Genomic DNA, 22,195 nt, shown 5'->3' with positions numbered 1-22,195 from the left:
CGGTCCTGCAGGAGTTTAGTGTAAGGCGGATAGGTAACTAGGGCCTGTAACTCACTAACCCTGCGAGATGAAGTGATAGCCAAAAAGAAAATCACCTTCCATGTGAGATATTTAAGGTCACAGGAGTGAAGAGGTTCGAAAGGTGGTTTCATAAGGCGACCAAGAACCAGATTAAGGACGTAAAGGTGGGCTTCAAATGGAGCAAGCCTTTAAGAAAGGCGTGTTACAAAGGGGTTGTACTGATATAGGGACACCCCCGATACCTTTATGGAGGCGGCTACCGCACTGGCATGCATTCTAATGGAAGAGGTCTTTAGACCTGATTCTGACAAATGCCAAAGGTAGTCCAAAAATTTAGGAATTGGACAGGAAAGGGGATCAAGGGACTGAGAAGTGCACCATGATGTGTACCTTTTCCATTTATAGGAATAAGATTTTCTTGTGGAAGGCTTTCGTGAAGCGATGAGGACACGAGAAACTGAATCCGATAGGTTAAGTGGTTGAAGGACTAACCTTTCAACATCCATGCCATCAGGGACAAGGCTTGAGATTAGATGGAGGAGGCATCCGTCGTTTTGAGTGATCAGATGCGGGTCCTTTCCCAAGGGAATGTGCCTGCGGATGGAGAGATCCTGGAGTATGGAAAACCACACTTGGCGTGGCCAGTGCGGCGCTATCAGGATCATGGTTCCCTTGTCCTGACGTAGCTTCACAAGAGTCCTTCGACAGAAGAGGAAGTGGAGGGAATGCATAAAGCAGACCGGTTGTCCACGGGAGGGAGAATGCATCCCTGGGCCGAGAGTGCTGAGTCCGAATGAGGGAGCAGTAATTGGCCACTTTGTGGTTCTGAGGGGACGCAAAGAGGTCTATGTGGGGATAACCCCATTTCTGGAAAAGAGAGGTCGCTACCAAGGGATTGAGTGACCACTCGTGTGGTTGGAAGACACGGCTCAGCCGGTCTGCCAAAACATTTTCTACGCCCGGCAAGTAGGTGGCCCTGAGGTACATGGAACGGGAGAGGGCTTCTGCCCAAATCTGCGCAGTTTCCTGACAGAGAAGGAAGGAGCCTGTGCCTCCCTGCTTGTTGATGTACCACATGGCCACCTGGTTGTCCGTCTGAATCAAGATTATGTGATTTGATAGGCAATCTTGAAAAGCCCAGAGAGTGTATCAGATTGCTCGAAGCTCCTGGAAATTTATCTGGTGTTTGGCTTCCTCCAGAGACCAGAATCCTTGGGTTTGTAAACTGTTTACATGGCCTCCCCAGCTGACATTGGAAGCATCGGTGGTGAGAATTATTTGAGGATCTGGTGGATGAAAGGGCAAGCCTTGGAGGAAGTTGGATTGATTTGTCCACCAGGCAAGAGACAGACGAAGTGCATCGGTGATGCGGACAATGGTTGACAGAGGCTGAGTGGCTTGGATCCATTGTGATTTCAGAGTCCAATGCATGACTCTCATGGCCAGACGGGCCATTGGAGTCACATAAACTGAGGCCATGTGTCCCAGCAGAATGAGGAATTGGCGAGCCGTTGCTGTGGGTTGAGACTGCAACTGGCAAGCTAGGGACACAAGGGTTTGAACACGTTGATGAAGAAGGAAGGCTTTTGCCTGTAAGGTGTCCAAGTCTGCTCCAATGAAGGATAAGGTTCGAGATGGGAGTAAGTAGGATTTCTCGTAGTTGACAAGAAATCCTTAGGAAATTAGAGTTCGAATTGTCAGGGTCAGGGAAGACCGAGCGATTTGCTGGGTTGTGGCCCTGATCAACCAATCGTCCAAGTAGGGGTAGACATGGACGCCTTCCTTCCTGAGGAACGCTGCAACCACTACGAGACATTTGGTGAAAACTCGCGGTGCGGATGCTAGGCCAAATGGGAGCACTCTGTATTGATAGTGGTTTTGGCCTACTAGAAATCAGAGGTATTTGCGATGAGACTGAGTTATCGCAATGTGGGTATAAGCATCTTTGAGGTCTAGAGAGCAGAGCCAGTCCTCTCTTTGCAGCAGAGGGAGAAGCAAGCCCAGGGTTACCATCTTGAACTTTTCTCTGTGAAGGTACTTGTTGAGGGCCCATAGGTCCAGGATTGGTCGAAGTCCTCTTGACATTTTTGGGATCAGAAAGTATCTGGAATAAAACCCTAGTCCTTGTTGCGAGAGAGGAACGGGTTCTATAGCATTGGACTGGAGGAGAAGGGAAACTTCCTGCTCTAGAAGAACAGAATGGTCGGTAAGTCTCCACACTTGCAGAGGTGGAGAGTCCGAAGGAAGAGTTAGGAAGTTTAGATGGTAACCTTGTGCAATTATCGCTAGCACCCATTGATCTGTGGTGATGCGATGCCATTTTTCTGTAAAGTGGCTTAGTCCGACCTCCTACTGGTATGTTTGGTAGAGGGATTAGGCATCTGCTCTCTAAGTGAAAGTCAAAACCCCGACGCAGGGCCTGGTTGCGGAGCTGTTGTGGGCTTTTGCTTTCGAGGTTGGCGAGGCTGAGGCTTTGATACGGCCTCGTTGACCTAGACTTGGTGTGTGGGGGATAATACTTCCGTGGACGGAAGAATGACTTTTTAGGTTTCTTCTTAAATGGTTTAGAAGGGAAGTCAGAAGGAATCTATGAGAGCTGTTTAAGGGTCTCGTGATGATCCTTTAATTCAGCAACTATTTGGTGAATTTGCTCACCAAACAAATTATCCCCTAAACAGGGCAGGTCGGAGAGCCTGTCCTGAACCTCCGGGCGAAGGTCAGAAGACTTAAGCCAAGCCCAGCGTCTTGCTGAGATGGCTGTAGCAGACAGTCTAGTGAAGCATCGAAGATGTCGTAAGATGTTCTTATCTCATGCTTTCCAGCTTCAAATCCTTTAAGTACGAGGGTTTGAAGGTGTTGTTGGAATTGTTCTGGTAAGGTATCTGAAAATTCTTGTATCTGCTTAAAAATGACCCTGTTGTATTGGGTCATATACAGCTGATAAGAAGCTATCCTGGAAATGAGCATGGCCCCTTGGTATACTTTTCTGCCTATACTATCTAGGAACTTGTTCTCCTTAGTAGGAGGTATGGATGAGTATGGCTTCATTCTTTTAGCTTTCTTTTGAGCTGACTCTACCACCACAGAGTGGTGGTCTAGCTGAGGTTTTTGAAAGCCAGGTGCTGACTGTACCAGGTAAGTAGAGTCAGCTTTTTTGTTTACTGGAGCAGCGATCCAGGAGTTTCCCAATTCTTTTTAGAAAGTCCAGAAAAAACCTGATGAATTGGAATGGAAGTGATGACTTTTGGGGCATCCAAAAAATTGGAGTAACTCCATCATTTGGTGTCTGTCATCTTGTGCTGGACTGAAGCGGAAAAGGGACCAATTCCGACATTATCCCTTCACAAAATTGGGTGAAAGAGAGGTCCTCGGGGGGAGAACGCTTTCTGCCGAGGGACGACACGGCATCGATGTAACCACTTCCCGAATGAGGAATTCGATACGGTGTTTTCTCCACCAGATGAAACTGGCATCGGGGAGCCGCACCGGTGCTGTTGGTGACCCAGGTATCAACGGAAGGGCGGTCATGAGCGCTTCCACCCGGGTGAGCAGCGGTGCCAGCGCTGCTGGAATCGGGTCGGTGACTGGTTCCACTCTCGGTGGCGGAAGTCGGTGCCGAAGGAGTCTGGAACCGTTGCATCGCTTTGTCGATGGCCTCCTGGACCAGCCGGTCCAGTTCTTTCCCGGAGACCTGGGGTAACAATACCCGGCTCCGCGGAAGAGGGAGGCTGAGGCTGAGCCGGAGGGACCACCGTCACCGGTGGAATCACGGCTCCCCAAAACCCCGATGAATGGGGTGAGGGTTGCCTTGGTGTCTCAGAAACAGAAGTGGACGGTGCCGCCCTCTGATCGAGACTTTCTTCGGTGGAGGCTCAGACGGTACCGAGGTCGATGACTTCGATTTCCTCGACGGTCCGAGACTTGCGATGTCGATGACTATGCTTTTCCCTCAGATCCCATGATCCTCGGGGGAAGGGAACGGGAGTTGATGGTCGTGGAGACGTCGATGGCAGAGACTGTCACACCGGTAGGTTGCCGATGATGGAAGGACTTCGACGTGCTGGTTCTGAGGACGTCGATGCGATGGACGGCGGAGTGTAAGCATGGAACAGGATTCCCCATCTTCTCCATTCTGGCTTTGCGACCTTTTGGTGTCATAAGAGCACATTTGGTGCAAGTCAGGACATCATGCTCACTCCCTAAACATAATACACAGACTCTGTGAGGGTCTGTGATAGACATGGTGCGCGTACAATCTGGGCACCGACGGAACCCCGACGCCATGGCCATTGACCAAACATTTAGCCGCGGGACGGTCAACGGCCAGCAGGCCGCGAGGGGCCGAACTCGACGGTAATCGGCGAAAAAACGGCAAAAAAAAAAACTTACCGAAGTACCGCAGGCTAAATTTAGATAGAGGGGGGGACCCCCTGTGGGGCGAATTTTACTTCAAAGAAGTTCAAGAAGAAATTCCTGTCAGGAATGTGGTAAGAGCTCCTTAACCGCATGGCTACTGCTGCGCGGAAAAAAAGAAGACTGAAGGGGGACCCCTGCTGGCTAACAGGGTTGGTGCCGTGCTGGGCATGCCCAGTAGGGGCCAGTCAAAGTTCCAGAAACTTTGACAGAAGTTTTCCGTGGGTTGGGCTCCATCCTCAATGTCACCCATTTGTGAGGACAACCATCCTGCTTGTCCTGTGAGAACACTGGCTATGAACATTTTTTTAAATTTGCCCTAGATAAAAATCAAAATTTTAGATTTTTAAGACTTATGTCTGAAGTAAATCAGACTGGGTGAGCACTGCTCATCCATGTTTTTTTGTAGTCTTCCTCTTTATACTGGCAATGTTATATGTATTTGTGAAATTTCCATGTGGCTAGTGTTTAACGTTGTACCCCGTGGAGGTTGTGTTAGCTTGATTTAGAAATTCATTGATATTATCAGGGGTGCCTGAAATATTTATGCACAACTGTATACTGATCATAAAATGTTGGCAAGAACATAGGCAAGCAAATAAAATGGTGTTTTGAAATAGTTTCCTGCCAGTGAGATCCAATGTTTGTGGATCATTGTCTGGAGGAACTGAGAAATGTACTCTTGCCCCACTGAATGGTGGGGCAGCTGAATCTTTTCAAAACCAGGATCTGTTTGAACCTGGTATTATGCCTGCTTATTTACTGGGTAGGGGGGAGGGGGTGGAGCAACAAGTGGGGTTTCCTAGATTTTCAACTGTAGCTCTCTTAGTATTTGAATTTAAATGTGTTATTTTTGCAAAAATGAAGATATAGTAAGAGTTTGAATAGGAGCTCTAGATTCCCCTTCTGTCTGCAGTTCAAACAAAGATTGAAAAGAAGAGAGTTTCTGGAGGTGCAAGTGCTACTTTTTAGGGGAGACAATGGGTCAGAAGCTAGACCTGAAGAGTTATCAATATCAAAATCTAACAGTATAGCTCAGTAATCAATGCCCTGAGTGATCTGACTCCAAAACAGATGAAACCAGAGGCATTAGTAACATCTGCCTCTAGAGTGTGCTCCTAGAAGCCACCTTGTTAGGAACTTGAGAAGATGCCTCTCTTTCATGGACTTCTGTGTTGCATAGTCAGTGGTGTGGAGGTGGATTGATGACAACCTTTCAACATGCAAGAATGTGGTTGATTTAATTACATTTTTATTTATATTCAGCTCATGCTTTTTCCACTGACAACTCAAGACAAGTTACAATCAGGTAAAGTAAGGTATGCTCCCAATTCCTAGAGGGCTTACAATCTAACTTTGTAGCTAAGGCAATAGAGGGTGAAATGTCTTACCTAAGGTCACAAAGAGCATCAGTGAAATTTAAACCCTGACTTCCCTGGATCTCAGCCCACTGCTCTAACCAATTAGGCTACTCTTCCACTATATAAAAAGGATTCCAGTGCAGTTTCAACCTTTATGTTGGAAGGTATTTAAGCAGTTGGCATTGAAACTTTAAGGAACTTAGCTAAACATCAAGCCAGGAGATCCAGTATCATTTTATTCATATCTTTTTCATATATTACCCAAGACGATGACTCAAACCATTGCTGAGGATAGCACATCCTCCTGTGCAAAGAACAGAGACAGACATTGTGTACACAGGTCAATGCTGATAACTTTGGAGGTATGGACTCATTGTTGAAGGGATCATCTCATGTCTAGACCTCTTAGGACAACAAACCTTCATGATTATGCAAGACCTCATTGCACAAGCAGAACCACTAGAAGCAGTTGCTTGGCCTAGATAGCTCTTATGCTAAACTCTGAAGCTTTGCCCAAGGGAGTATTCAAAGAATGGATGTCCTTAAAGTTATATTTATCAGCCTAACACCTGAGCATGAAGAGGAGACAGCCTTCAATATCTACGGTTCATTCGATGAATGAGTTGAAGCGAAAGCCTTTGATGTCAGTTTATTTATTTATTTATTTAGAATTTTTATATACCGACATTCTTGAAAGAAGATATCAAATCATGTCGGTTTCCATTGAAACTGAACAATCGCAAGTGGCGTTACATTGAAACAAATTGTCAGATAACAGATAACATTATAAGTAGAACAAGTCTTATAAGTAGAAACAATCGCGGCAGTGACGTTAAAATAAAACAAGTTGTCAGATAACAAATAACATTATAAATAGAACAAGTCTTTAAGAACAAAAACAAACCAATGGTGGATGTGAATGAGAACAGAAAGCAAATATAAATATAGATAGAGCATATAAATATGGAGCATCAAAGCAGTGATAATAGGCGTTTCACAAATAAGGTGTCTAAGGATGGAGGGAGGTAAGAGGAGGAGAAGGGAAGGGCTAAGTGGCATTGACTCATGCTCAGGTGGACATGTTAATGTGGTCAGGGCCGAGAATGTGTCTCTCTGAAGTCCAGTTATGTCCTTTGACCCGTGTCTGAGTGTTCTTGAGACTCCGGGAACGCTTTTCTGAAGAGCCATGTTTTGAGGTGTTTCTTAAATGTTTGAAGACAGGGTTCTAGACTGATCTCCGGAGGTAGTGAGTTCCAAATGGTGGGCCCGGCTGTAGAAATGGCGCGTTTTCTAAGAGTGGATTTGACCGGTGGTGCGTATAGAGCTCCTTTATAAGCATTTCTGATTGGTCTGTCGGATGTGTGTATGCGGAGTTGAGAGCTTAGATTAAGATGGGTGATGCCGTGAATGTCCTTGTGAATCATCAATAAATGTTTTGAAGGTGATCCTGGATTTTATGGGAAGCCAGTGGAGGCCTTGTAGTATAGGTGTGATGTGGGCTCTTTTGTTTGAGTTAGTGAGTAACCTAGCCGCAGCATTCTGGACCATCTGTAAAGGTTTAATAGTAATCGCAGGGAGGCCTAGAAGAAGAGAATTGCAGTAATCTAACTTAGTGAGGATGATAGACTGAACTACTAGCCGGAAGTCGCTGAAATGCAGGAGAGGTTTAAGATTTTTGAGGACTTGAAGTTTAAAGAAGCATTCTTTAGTTGTGTCAAAATTTCAAAATCAGTAATGGGTTCAGAATGGTCTAGAAGTAATCTGAAGTCAAAGTCCAAGTTTTATAGCCCAGGAGACATTTCAGAACAAATTAAATAATTTAGATCACCATGTTAAAGTCCTAGACAGCACATACATTCAGCATGGCAGTTAAGGGCATTCATAGTCATGCAAGACATTATTTAAACCTTGTGGGTTGAGTCAAAAGAAAATGGGGTCTGCTAAACTAAAATTAAAGGACAAATGTTTATATAATTGAAGAGGACCTCAGACCTTTCTTAGACAATGCATAAAAAAAAAATTAAAGAAAAAAGTGCATGGAAGCCTTGTCAACAAAGTGAGAAGATGGGCTTGTGGAACACAAGCCCATCTTGTTCCATGGACTGAGGAGGCCTTGCAGTGTGCAACTGCATGCTATTGGCAGTGCATGAGCAGAAAGACCATGTAGGCCTTTCTAGTTCTAGCTAGTAAAATGGTCTGTTCCCGGCTCCATCAGATGACATCACCCACATGTGGCTAATTCATCCTGCCTGTTCATGGAGAAAGAGACCAATTGATCCAGTCCATGCTGCTAAGAATATATCCCAGTTGCCAGTCACAGAAGTTTAAACACCTGTAGAATATTAGTTCTTTTCCAAAGTCAGTTTGTGTGTTCCACATTGGTTGTCTACTATCCTGGATAAATGAGCATAAGTTCTCATACTTGATCCAAACCCAATCACCCCCCATGTCTTACTACCAAAATTTGTAATAATCTAAACAGCCTCCAAAATCGAGGATGTTAACTTGAATATTCAGCCTTCCAAGTTCCTGTGGCCTTGCCTCATGGTACCCGACCCTATCAACTACTAGCACTGAATCAGTTTCTGGGATGTTACAACCTGCTGGTAGCAACTTAACTATCCCAATGGACTACAGTGTTTCTCTAATCTGCTCCTTGCTTTCATCTTATTTATTTAAATGTTTTGTATACAGTCACTCCTTGTGAAGTTCACAAGATCATAACGGTTTACATAAAAATATTCATAGATAACAACAACATACAAGGTAAACGCACATATATAATAAAGGATTATTAACAACATATAAACAATTCCAAAGGGATATTTTCCAGAGCATCTTATTTATCAAATAGGTGATGTGAAAGCTAAGATGTAGGCATTTTTAAAGAGCCAGGTCACGCTTGAAATTTTCTATCCAATGTTGCTCTTAGTTCTTCAGGTATGGAGTTCCAGAGTTTTGGGCCAGCTACAGATAACAGCCTGATTCTTGTTTGAGTCAAATGAGTACCCAGTCACCACAAACCTGCCAGCATCAACCAAGATAGGATCTACAAAGTTGTAGCTTGCTGGTTCCAATCTGACTACCCCATGGCCTACAGCATGGTTAGGCAAGGTTGAACTACATGCATGAACTTCAGTTTTAAAAATTCACCAATATAAGAAAGAGGAGAAACCATGAATTAGTTACTATCCTTAACGAAAGACATGGGGGTAAACCTGCATGGAGCGCCAGTTAGTACCCTTAAAAACAAAGTTCTTGCTGGACAGACTAGATGGACCACTTGGATCTTTATCTGCTGACATTTACTAAGGTGAATAAAGAATAAAAAACAAGGCTCAGTTTTCTTTTACTCTTCATATGATTTTTTTTTTTTTTTTTTTAACTACTGGTACATCACATCAATCAGTTCATGCTGTTATACCTTCAGTATGCCAGGTAGCTAATACAAATGATTGTTGTACTTAAATCTATGCAATGCTTTTGTAAACTGTACTAATGTCTTTTTTTTCATCTTTAACTCTAGAAGTTCAGATTTACAGCAGTCAGAGCAGATAGTTCTGCATCCTCTCTGCAATTGTGTTGCTGAGACATCTGTACTCTGTAAAGTTGAATTACACTAAGAATCCATGCACATCTCATTTTTGTTTTTAAATCTTAAAGGCCAGGTTCTAAGATATCTGGGATAGATCCTTAACTACAAAAATGAAGATGTAAACAGAGCAGGCCAATTGATCCTCATCTGTTATAATCTACCATCTTATTATTATAAGCATCATTAAACAATATTGCATCTTTTTTTTTTTTTTTTTTTTTTTAGAGGAACCTAAGATCACTATATACCTCACTCAAACCCCAAATACACAGCACCACAATTTTTAAGAGAGAATGAATGTACTTCACATAATCTTTTTTTCTGTTATAGTTGGAAAAAAATTTCTCAATTCAATGCGATTCACTAATGAAATGTAATTTTGAATTTGATATTCTTTATTTATATTAGTGCTCTAATTAAATATTTTTGTATTTGGATAACATATAAAAACTGAAATGAGAAACAACCTACAAAACAAAATATATCAGCAAGATCACCTTGCCCCTCAAATTCTCATTAGTGGAAGACCTAAAGAAAAGATGGTAAAAGGAAGCCGAGATGGTGAGGAACAGGCAACTACTCCTTTTCTATTACTATTAAGAGAAGACAAGCCCTCCTATGATGCAAACACTACTATATAATGTAATTATCCTCTGCAGAAATTAAGTCCTGCTGAATCTTCTATTTTCTGTATTGTGTGAACTAAGCCTCATTTCCATTTCATTTTAATTTATTATGAACAATTCTCTCAGCAAGAGTGCACCTGTCTGTCTCAATAAATCTAAACTATATCTGGAAAAGTGGGAAAAGAAATGCTGCTACAATGGCACTTTCATCCTGACAGAACAGTAGACATAGAACTAACGTTTCCATTTAAAAGACTGGCTGTAATTTTTCCTCTCTGCTTCCCCCTCCCATCAATCCAAATGCTAAACAGAAAATACTCTGGCCAGCATTAGCTCTTTAAAAATAAGATATACTTGGTCTCAGATTCTCCATCAGGCAATTCCTGGTGCTCCTCCATTTCTGCAGTCTCTTCCATTGGTGTGGTCTGCTCCATACCACTGCAGAATAAGCAAACGTCTGTCAAAATGTTTGTTTAGCTTCACTTAATAAAAAAAAACAACCCAGACATACCCTTAAAAAGTAAGGTCCACTAAAGTATCTTGCACAGAAAAATAATGATGTTTTTCCCCCTAGCAATTCTCATTTTTCTATTGCTTTTGACTATATACTGCATGCTTAGCTCCATGTCAGGTGGTATACCTGGTATCTGAGAGAGAATAGATTACCCTTGCTTGTACTGTAAATAAAGTTTAAAGAAAATGACATTGTAGCCTCAAGTTTGCAGCCCATTTGCTGTTTCAGCAGCCAGTTTCTAATCCTCTGTTCTCCAAGATAGCCTTTCTGTATCAAACCACTGCACTAGAAATAATTACAGTTATGTTCACGCTCCTCCACCCATCTTTGCTCCCATAATGCGACATCACAAAATCCAAGGCTTTTAAATTTGAATAGGAAAATTAGTTTCTTACCTGATAATTTTCGTTCCTGTAGTACCAAGGATCAGTCCAGACTGCTGGGTTATGCCTCCTCTCCAGCAGATGGAGTCAGAGAGAATACTGAAAGCACCCTCTAGATATACTGGTGTGCCACCTGCGATCCCTCAGTATATGTGATATCAAAGCAGAAGTAATGAATTAACCACTTCCGACAATGCCCTCAAAAATGTTTTACTCCCTTGTAATTATTTATTTATTTACTCAAAGACTAGATCAAACAGAAACCTCCTGGAAGCCATAGAAAACCAGGTATAACCAGTACAACACAAAAGAGTGTACAGGACAACACTAGAGAACGACAAACTTACCATTAAAACTGTTCCAAACATAGCGAACATAATCTGCAAATGAAGAATATTAGAAGACGAGCGGACTCTCAGAACTGTGGGCAGGCGTCTGGACTGATCCTTGGTACTACAGGAATGAAAATTATCAGGTAAGAAACTAATTTTCCTTTCCCTGTACGTACCAGGATCAGTCCAGACTGCTGGGATGTACCTGAGCCGCCTTAACTGGGGTAGGACCCTGAGAGTCCCGCTCGAATCACGCTGCTCCCAAAGGACTGTGCGGACGGACCACGGACATCCAGCCGATAATGCCTGGAAAACGTATGCCATGATTTCCAAGTGGCCACCCTGCATATCTCTTGACAAGAGACCAATTGATTTTCAGCCCACGAAGTCGCTTGAGAACGCAAAGAATGAGCCTTAAGCCCATCCGGAACAGGTTTACCGCAACCAATATACGTGGACGCAATAGCGCCCTTCAACCAGCGTGCGATTGTAGTCTTGGACGCCTGAAGCCCCTTCTTGGGCCCATTCCATAATACAAAAAGGTGATCCGACCTTCTAAAGTCGTTGGTAGCCTCCAAGTAGCGCAAAAGGACCTGACGGACATCCAAACGCCTCAAGTCTTTACCTTGAGAAGACCGCAGCTCCTCTTCCAAAAAAGAAGGCAACTCAACCATCTGGTTAACATGAAACGATGAAACCACCTTAGGCAAGAAGGAAGGTACGGTCCCGTAAGGAGACTCCCGACGCGGAAATACGCAAGAACGGTTCTCTGCAAGAAAGAGCCTGTAGCTCCGAAACACGACGGGCCGAAGAGATGGCCACTAGGAAAACCGTCTTGAGAGTAAGATCCTTTAATGAAGCAGTCTTGATAGGCTCAAAAGGTGCCGCACACAGGCCACGGAGTACCAAGTTCAAGTTCCAGGAAGGACAAGGAACCCACACCGGAGGTCGCAAATTCCGAACACCTCGCAAAAAATGCGCAACATCAGGGTGACTTGCAAGAGAAAACCCCTCGACCTTGCCTCTTAAGCAGCCCAACGCCGCAACCTGAACTCGAAGCGAATTGTACGCCAACCCCTTCTTCAGGCCATCTTGCAGAAATGAAAGGATGTGACCCACGGACAAATGACGGGATGCAATACTTAGCGCAGCGCACCATACTTGGAAAATCTTCCAAACCCTAGCATAAGTAAGCGTAGTGGAAGACCTGCGCGCCCCAAGAAGAGTCGAAACAACAGCGTCCGAATAACCTCTCTTCCTCAACTGCTTCCGCTCATAAGCCAGGCCGCCAGACAAAAGTGATCTGCCAGATCGAAAAACACCGGACCCTGACGGAGAAGATTTGACTCAGACGTAGTGGACCGTTGACCGCCAGGTTGACGAGATTCGCAAACCACGGACGGCGCGGCCATTCCGGAGCTACAAGAATCACCATACCTTGGTGATCCTCTATGCGCCGTAACACCTTTCCCACAAGGGGCCACGGAGGAAACACGTAAAGAAGGATTCGACGGGGCCACGGAAGCACCAACGCGTCCGCGCCTTCCGAGCCGTGTTCCCGTCGTCGGCTGAAGAAACGCGCCGCTTTCGCATTTAGCCGAGTCGCCATCAGATCCAAGCGTGGAGTCCCCCAACGCTGGGTGATGAGATGCATCGCCTCCGCCGACAGCTCCCATTCTCCTGGATCTAGATGCTGTCGACTGAGGTAATCTGCCTGCACGTTGTCCACGCCGGCTATGTGGGTGGCTGCGATCCGCGACAAGTGTCGCTCCGCCCAGCTCATCAACAACGCCGCCTCTGTCGCCACCGCCCGACTCTTTGTGCCACCTTGCCGATTTATGTACGCCACTGCAGTCGCATTGTCCGACAGAATCCGGACCGCTCGGCCGCGCACGATCGGAAGGAGGCGGCGCAAGGCTAGACGTACCGCTCTGGTCTCCAAGCGATTGATGGACCAAGTTGACTGGAGCGCTGACCAGGTGCCCTGGACTGCTCGGGACTGGCAGACCGCCCCCCAGCCGGAAAGGCTGGCATCCGTCGTCACCACTATCCAAGACAGAGGCTCCAGGTCCACTCCCTGCAGGAGATGACCGGGAGATAGCCACCAGGAGAGACTGGAGCGGGCCGGGTCCATCAAGGGCAGCTCCAGGCCGTAATCCTCGGACCTGGGATCCCAACGAGAAAGAAGTGCTGTTTGTAACGGCCGCATATGCGCAAAAGCCCACGGCACCATCTCCATAGTAGACACCATATAACCAATGATCTGTAAATAATCCCAAGCCATAGGAATGGGAAGGTCCATCAGGCGCCGCACCTGTGCCATGAGATTGAGCACGCGTTGATGTGGGAGAAAGACCTTGCCCTCTAGGGTATTGAACAGAGCGCCCAAAAACTCCAACTGTTGGGTCGGCTCTTCGCGAAGTTGACTACCCAATCCAACAACTGGAGTTGACGCACCACCAAGGAAACCGCCCGTTTGCAAGACTCCTGCGACTTCGCCCGGATGAGCCAATCGTCGAGATAGGGATGTACAAGAACTCCTTGACGACGGAGGGAAGCCGCAACCACTACGAGAACCTTGGTGAATACCCGAGGAGCGGTCACCAGCCTGAATGGAAGGGCACAAAATTGGTAATGACACCCCAACACCATGAACCTCAAGTATTTTTGATGACGCTCTCGGATACCGATGTGAAGATACGCCTCGGTCAGGTCCAAAGAAGCCAAAAACTCTCCCTTGTGGACGGCCGCAATAACAGACCGTAGCGTCTCCATCCAAAAATGAGGCACGCGTAACGCCTTGTTCACGCCTTTTAGATCCAAGATCGGCCTGAAGGTGCCCTCCTTCTTGGGAACCAGGAAGTATATGGAATACCGACCTGTCTTGACCTCGTCAGGTGGGACCGGGACCACCGCTCCCATGGCTTGCAAGTGGTTGACAGTTTGAACTATAGCCTGCTGTTTCTCCGGAGGACCGCACGGCGATATCATAAAAAGATCCCGGAGGGAACGTGCAAAATCCAACTCGTAACCGTGCCGATCCACGTAGAGTACCCATTGATCCGAAGTTATTTTGACCCACTCCTCCCAGAACCGGGACAGCCGACCTCCGATAAAAGGAACGGAGGAATGGGTCTGCGCGCCTTCATTGAGCGGGCTTGCCAGTAGCGAATCCTTGCGAGGCCCCTCCCCGCGGAGGCTGCCTACCACGAAAGGAAGAAGACCAGGACTGGGACCTTGTGGCCTGCTGCTTCTGGGGAAAGGAACCACCTCTACCCGTACGGAAACGCCGTTGACCCCGGAAACGAGCCCTGGCATTCCCGAAGGACCGAGACTGACGGGGCTTATCCTCGGGCAATTTGTACACTTTGTTATCTCCCAGGTCCTTAATGAACTGATCTAATTCCTCGCCAAATAGCAACTTGCCCTTAAAGGGAAAGGAACCTAACCTGGCCTTGGAGGTGGTGTCTGCCAACCAACGACGGAGCCACAACAACCTCCTTGCTGAAACTGCCGAGGACATAATTCACGCTGAGGTGCGCAGCAAATCATATAAAGCATCCGCTGTGTAAGCGACCGCAGCTTCAACACAATTTGCCTGCTCCGCCTCAGCCGGAGGAAGCTCCTGCGTGGTCAGGAGCTGTTGGACCCAGCGCAGGTTGGCCCTCTGGACGAGGCTGCTGCACGCGGCTGCCCGGACACCCAAGGCCGCCACGTCAAAAATGCGTTTCAAGGGGGCGCTGTAGAGCGCGCGTAGGAGATGGACGTGTGAAAGCGGAGCTCTCTTCACTGCCCTACTAATACCCTGTCCCGGAGCGCTACGACAACACGAAAACACTTGATTTATACGTCTGAAGGAGTCGAGATCCGATTTAAATGGCTACCAAACGAAAAACCGCGGATCTTAAACAGTATGGATTCCAAAAGCAAGTGCCGGACCCACCTTCTGAAGACGAGGTACAGACCGGCGGCCATCTTGGTACTGCGAGCGGCGGGGAAGAGTCGGCCCCGTTGGGCCCCGCGATTCAACTTGCAGATATCCCAAGCCGAGACGAAATACGTGGCTGGTTCATCGAGCTTCGCAATGATCTCAAGCAGCATAAAGCGGACCTTATGGCTACCATGACGGAGCTGAAGGATGATATGGTGGCGATGGGCACCAGGATAGATGAGCTCGAGACTCGGACGGATGGACAGGCTTCTAAGATGGCGTCATGCGTCACGCAGTGCACACAACTCCAGAACGAGAACCAGGCAATCTTAGAGAAATTGGAGGATCTCGAAAATCGCACAAGACGAAACAATATTAGAATACGAGGGGTCCCGGAAACAGAGGCTTTTACCGATGCTGTGGAAACCGCAAGTAAAATCTGCTCCTTTTTTCTTACCAAACGCACTGCCACGTCGGAGAAGGCTGTTGCCGAGCCCCATCCGGTAATTGCCCTCGAACGCGCGCATCGAGCCTTGGGCCCGCGGGCTGACAACCGAACCCGAGACATTGTTGTTTGCCTGAGCAGCTTCGCGCAAAAAACGCAGATTTATGAAGCGTCGCGATCTCAGCCTACATGGCAATGGGAGGGAGCTGATATAGCTATTTATCAGGACTTGGCTCCCATGACCTTAAAAAAGCGATTCGACCTACGTGAAGCTACGAAAGTATTGCGGGGAGCCCAGGTGCGATACCGGTGGACTTTCCCGTTTGGGCTCTCTTTTGCTGTGCAAGGGGTCACCTACCGCATTAAAACCCTGCGTGAAGCGGCGGAGGCATTCAAGACTGCGGGACTTCCGGTCACCTTTACCATACCTGCCTCAGGCATTCTGCAGCCGGAGAAGGATACTCAACAGCGCTGGCAGAGGGTAACTAACGGCCGTAGGCGACTTCGCCGCCAGCCTGTGGAACAAGGCCATACCCTGGATGAACAAGGGTGAACTTATGGTATACCTGAGGAGATGACCTCTATGACTTTCTACTTGCAGGGGTCCCATATGGGAGGTTCATGAGATTTGCAGTGCTTCGCTTGTTGGTGACATTGTGTTGTGCTATACACTATTGCTATGCCGGTTCGTGTTAAACAATAGCATTAGTAATGACTGTTAAATATTAACGCTGTTTTCATATTGTTCAGATTTCCATTTTAGCTATGAGGGACGGTGGGGTGGGGGTGACCAGATGAGAGAGGGAGCTAGCTTCATGTTGGTCTCCATGTGCGCTGGAGCCCCCGCGGGAAGGGGATGCTGCCAAGATGGTTGGGCAGATATTACACCCGTAGCGGGGATTTTTGGGTTTCAATGTCGAAATATGCTTTTTCTAAACTGTGAATGCCTTCTATTTAGTGTGACGTGCTATGCTATGCTACTGGGAATTGCTCACTCTTTTCTTAATGTAGGGAATATCTTATGGTACAATGATTAAACTTTTAACTTTGAATGTCAAGGGTCTGCACACTCATCGGAAACGCCAATTACTGTTCCAAGACCTAGATGCCCTACGCGCAGACATAGTTCTTCTACAAGAGACCCACCTTCGGCGACACCATGTGAAACTTATGAGACATAAGAACTACCCCACGCAGATTTATGCTTCTTGTACACAAGGTTCCAAATACACGGGAGTGGCTACACTAATCTCTACGTCGGTGGTGCATGAGGTGCTGCATCGCTATGAAGACCCGGGAGGACGCATTTTACTGGTGACCCTCAGAGTAGGTCCACTAGTACTTACCATTGCTAATGTCTACGCTCCCAACACCGCTCAGTTACAATTCCTACGGCATGTAGAGGAATGCCTATTGCTTCGTTCAGATCATCAGCTGGTAATGGGCGGCGACTTCAACCTAACATTAAAGCCTCACCTGGATAATTCGCGTATGGGGTCTTCGTCTGCAGGGGCGGCCCGGCGTGAGCTCCTGCACTTACTGGATAAATGGAATATTGTGGATATATGGAGACAGCGCTTTCCGACCTCTAGACAATACACCTTCTACTCTACGGCCCATGCAACATATACACGTATTGACTATCTTTTTGTGGATAAAAGATTACAAAATGATATCAAGCGGGTGGAGATAGAGCCCATAACATGGAGTGATCATGCCCCTGTGTGGCTGGATGTCGATCTAAAAGATACTGCCCGAGGGACGCAATACTGGCGCTTAAACGAGAGCCTCTTGGATGATGATTCCTATGTAAAAAAGTTGGAAGACCTCCTCCGAGACTACTTTCGCAACCAAGATCATACGGAGACCTCTTCTATGGCGGTCTGGGATTGTTCTAAAGCCTTTGTTCGAGGAGAGCTGATATCTCGGGCGGTTTACTGTAAACGCAATACGGAGAAACAAAGGCAGCAACTCCTCCAAGAGATAAAATCCCTATCAGAACAGCACATGTTAACTCCAGCAGATGCTGTTTACAAAAGACTAACCAAGGTGCGTAATGACTTACAAGCCTTAGACAATGCGAAAATATCTCATGCATTGAATATCACCAAACAAATATATTTTGAAGGAGGCAACAAGGCTGGACGCCTGTTAGCCCGGCGGCTTAAGGGCGAATTGCTCCGTAATAGCATAGCCAAGATTAAATCTTATATGGGCACTTTAGTTACGAACTCTCAGGATATTCACCAATGTTTCACAAGTTTTTACGCAGCCCTCTATAAGGCTCGAGTAGACATCTCCTCGGAATCTATTGATGACTATTTGAGTAATACGCCTATACCCACTCTGACAGGGGAGCAGCGAGACCGGCTGGATAAACCTATTACTCTTATTGAAATTCAACAGGCGATCAAAGCTCTGAAGGCTGGCAAGGCCCCAGGCTTGGATGGACTGACCAGTAAATACTACAAAACTTACACCACCATCTTGGCTTCCTCCTTGGCGACGGCCTTTAACGCCCTCCGTGACAGTGAGGTCATAAGTTCGCATTCTAACACGGCCGGCATATCGGTTATAGCGAAACCAGGCAAGGACCCTACTCTCTGCGGATCCTACCGGCCGATCTCGTTGATCAATCTGGACCTTAAGTTGCTGGCTCGTATCTTAGCAGAACGTCTCAATTGTCTCCTTCCCGACTTGGTACACCCAGACCAGGCAGGGTTCATACCCGGCAGATCGGCGTCTGACAATGTACGTCGGGCTGTAAATCTCCTTTGGTGGGTCCGTAAGGAAAACATCCCATGCGTGCTCCTTGCAGTCGATGCTGAAAAAGCGTTCGACATGGTGCACTGGCCTTTCTTGTTTCATACCTTGTCAAAAATGGGGTTTGGCAACTATTTTCTTCAATGGCTTAGACAGTTATATAACCAGCCGTCAGCACGAGTAAAGGTTAATGGAGGTTACGGTCCCAGTTTTCACATAGAGCGAGGCACCCGACAAGGATGCCCTTTGTCTCCCTTGCTTTTTGCTCTTTTTTTAGAGCCATTCGCTACGATTATACGAAATACTGATAGTGTATCTGGAGTGACACTTGGACACCACCAGTATAAGTTGACTCTCTTTGCGGATGATATCCTTTTTACTCTTACGCAGCCCAAAACAACGCTACCGGCGGTATTGACAGCCATCCAGAAGTTCAGCTCCGTTTCCGGCTTCAAGGTTAATCTGGACAAATCCGAAATCCTCAATATTAATGTGCCTAACCTCGACGTACAGGAGCTCCAGCACCGGTTTCCATTCCGTTGGACATCTAAACCGCTAAAATATTTGGGAGTCTACCTCGGAGCGGATGTGGATAAGCTATATAACCTTAATTATGCACCACTGTTTAAAGCTGTTGAGAGGGATCTCCTTCGTTGGTACAGGGATCCGCATTCATGGCTGGGACGTATTGCCATCATCAAGATGAATGTTTTGCCCAGATTCCTTTACCTTTTCATCACGCTTCCTGTTTACCTCACATCTGGTATACTGAAGAAACTTCAACGGACAATCTTTGACTTCATCTGGAGAAAAAGACCCCCTCGGGTAGCCAGATCTGTTTTATATCGATCTAGAGATGGTGGGGGTTTGGGCGTCCCCAATTTAGAGTGGTATTACGCGGCGGCCCAATTGAGGATAATTCTGCATCTTCACGCTTCAGCTTCAAATCCCACACCCTGGCAGTCCATCGAAAGCCATCTTATTGGTAATGTCCCACTTACTGCACTTTTCTGGCAGCCCCGGAACACTTGGCCCTCCATTTCGGTCATGCCTCCTCCGTTGGCACTTACACTAAAAATTTGGCTACGCTGGAAACAGAAGCTGGTGGGAAACACAGACTATCACTCACTTTCAGCCTTATTTTATCATACTGGGTTCGCTATCGGAATGCCTAAGCAAGCGTTTCTACTTTGGAAGAACCTGCGCTTAAATACCCTGGGGGCTCTACTGTTTGAGGGCCGTCTACATACCTTTTCTACCTTAGCGGCAAAATATCCCACCATGGAGTTCCCTATCTTGGAATATTTGCAATTGGCTCATTTCATAAAAGCAGAATTACTTCCCTCCAGTCACTTAGCTACTAAAACGCTGTTTGAGTCCTATTGTATTAATGCTCGAGATGTCAAGAAGGCGGTTTCCAAGATTTATATGCTATTGCGGGGGCCCCAGAATACTAAGCTTGAATGCTCCCTGGCTTGGGAAAGTGAGCTGAATATTAATTGGAGCTTGGAGGAGTGGGAGGCTATTTTCTCACAGGTGCGTAGGTGCTCCATATCAGCCCACCATCAGGAACACTGTGTAAAAATGATATATCGCTGGCATTATGTGCCCACCCGTCTGCATAAAATGTACCCCAATGTGTCCAGCAATTGCTGGCGGAATTGCGGCCATACCGGTACTTACTTTCATGTATGGTGGAATTGTCCAATTATAACACCATATTGGTTGATGATACAAGCTTGGATTACTCGGATGTTTGGATGCACCGTACACGTGGGCCCGATGCACGCCCTTTTAGGTGATCCAATAGGGAGTCTATCCCCGCATGGTCAGCGATTATGTCAACAGATTTTTATCGTTGCTAGGATTGCTCTGGCAAGTTACTGGAAGAGTTCAAATATTCCACTGATGAAAACAATTGTTCGACGCCTTCACCAGGTGGAAGTTTTGGAACAACTAACAGCCACACGCCATCGTCGTTTATCGATCCACCGAAAAGTATGGATACCATTTATGGACTGGTCTCAGAGTGGCGGTGTTGTTTGACACTCCCGATGGGTGCCGACCTGATGACATTCACTAATATATTCCCATTTAGGTTAGCCTTGATGCTATACAGTTTAGTAGATCACTACCGCAACCAGGCTTACCTGTATTTGTAATCTATTGTGATGCATTTCCAGCTCTTTATTCACTATACTTTAGCTATGCACTGGACAAACTTTGTAGATTTTTGAAAGTTCTTAGCATATTTGGCATCAGGGGGGGATGGGGAATAGAGCTGTACAAATTGTATGTGTTTCATTTAGCTTGACGTATGTTTCAATTGTTTTCAATTTGTATGCTACTTGTTGTTGCTTATTGTTATGCTAATAAACGCTTTTAATACAAAAAAAAAAAAATGCGTTTCAATAAGACCTCCAAGCTTGCGGTCTTGGAGATCCTTCAAGGCTATTCCCCCCATAACCGGGATAGTCGTATGCTTGACCACGGCCGTGACAGCTGAATCCACCGCGGGCGTCTTAAAAAGATCCAAAGATTCCGCGGGCAAAGGATATAATTTTTCCATGGCCCTGTTTACCCGCAGCGAAGCCTCCGGCAGTTCCCATTCCCTTGAAACAATCTGCAAAACCTTGGGATGTAAAGGGAAAGTCTGAGGGGGGGCCCGAAGGCCTGCCATAGCAATATCCCTCGTGGATGTGTCCGCATTGGGAGGTGGAGCTGTCAGCTCCAGCTCTTGCAGGACATGTAGGATGAGGAAACTTAACTCATCCTTCCCAAATAAACGTAGCACCTGGGGGTCGTCCCCCTCTACGGACCCCTGATCGTCCGCTGCCTGAAAATCCGGTGCCCCCGGAGGATCCGGAGCGGCTCCCGAGTCCCCCGAACTCCCGGCCCCCCCCCCCCCCCCGCGGGCGGGTGACATGTGTCCCTGTGGATCCCAGCCCCGGCGGGGTCTCCTGATTCAAGGAAGTCTTGGGGACCTTCGGGGGAGAGGGACCTTCGGGGGAGAGGGACCTTCTGCCTCCCAACCAGACTCTGCCTGTAAAAAAGCTTTGTGCATTAGAAGCACAAACTCAGAAGAAAACAGCACCGACCTTTTTAAATCGTTTTTCTGGGAGCCTGGGGGAAGGAGGGATCGAATGTCCTCCAAATCGCACCATGGGCGCGGTCTCAGGTCGGGGAGAGAAGGAGGAGGGGAGTTTTCTTCTTCCGAAGCAGACAGGTCCGCCTGCCGCGTGGCCAAGATGGCCGCCGCTCTCCTCCCCGAAGGAGGAGGGGCCGGAGAACGGCTGCTCGGAGCTGTGCGCTGCCGCGACGCCGGGGAAAGAGAAGAATCGCTGCGGGCAGCACTCGGCCCCCGGGAGGGTCCCTCGCCCCCGGGAAGACATCGGGAGCAGAGACCCTCCCGGGAGAGTCGCACCTCCGCCCTCCCACAGGCCGAAGAGCGCTGCATCGCGGCGGCAGAGGAGCTGACAGAGAAAGCGCGCCAAAAAGAAGGTAAGTAAACCTCACCAGAAAATCGCGCCGGGTGACACAGCCACCCCCCTCCGGAGTCCTTAGAGGCACTGGCAGGCTCACCGACTGTCACCAAGTGGCTCCAGAGCAAGGACTCTTTTTTTTTTTTTTTTTTAAACTTGCTCTCCTTCTTAAACCCCCTTCAGGGCTGGAGCCCTGGAAAATGGGGGGAGGGTGACCGGCCCACCGGTGAACTCTCCCCCAGCCTCAGGGACCCGCTATACCGGGGAACTTAAGAGGGCAGTGCCCTCTGTGCCTGCCTCGCTCTAAGCTCCTGCACTGCAAAAGATAG

The 22,195-nt window shown here is 47.1% G+C and overlaps 1 protein-coding gene across 1 annotated transcript in view; it reads right to left on the bottom strand.

Annotated features, from left to right (window-relative positions):
- The window catches only part of HABP4 (hyaluronan binding protein 4), a 346,012-nt gene that overhangs the window by 99,061 nt on the left and 224,756 nt on the right, over positions 1 to 22,195 (bottom strand). The window contains exon 5 of the mRNA XM_029617782.1: positions 10,371 to 10,454. Coding sequence (XP_029473642.1) covers positions 10,371 to 10,454 — 84 coding nt within the window. The remainder of the gene's footprint in view (positions 1 to 10,370; positions 10,455 to 22,195) is intronic.

This window comes from Rhinatrema bivittatum, chromosome 1, assembly GCF_901001135.1.
Source record: "Rhinatrema bivittatum chromosome 1, aRhiBiv1.1, whole genome shotgun sequence".
Classification (NCBI taxonomy): Eukaryota; Metazoa; Chordata; class Amphibia; order Gymnophiona; family Rhinatrematidae; genus Rhinatrema; species Rhinatrema bivittatum.
Note: the sequence above shows the minus strand (reverse complement) of the source record. Positions and strands in the feature narration are given on the sequence as shown.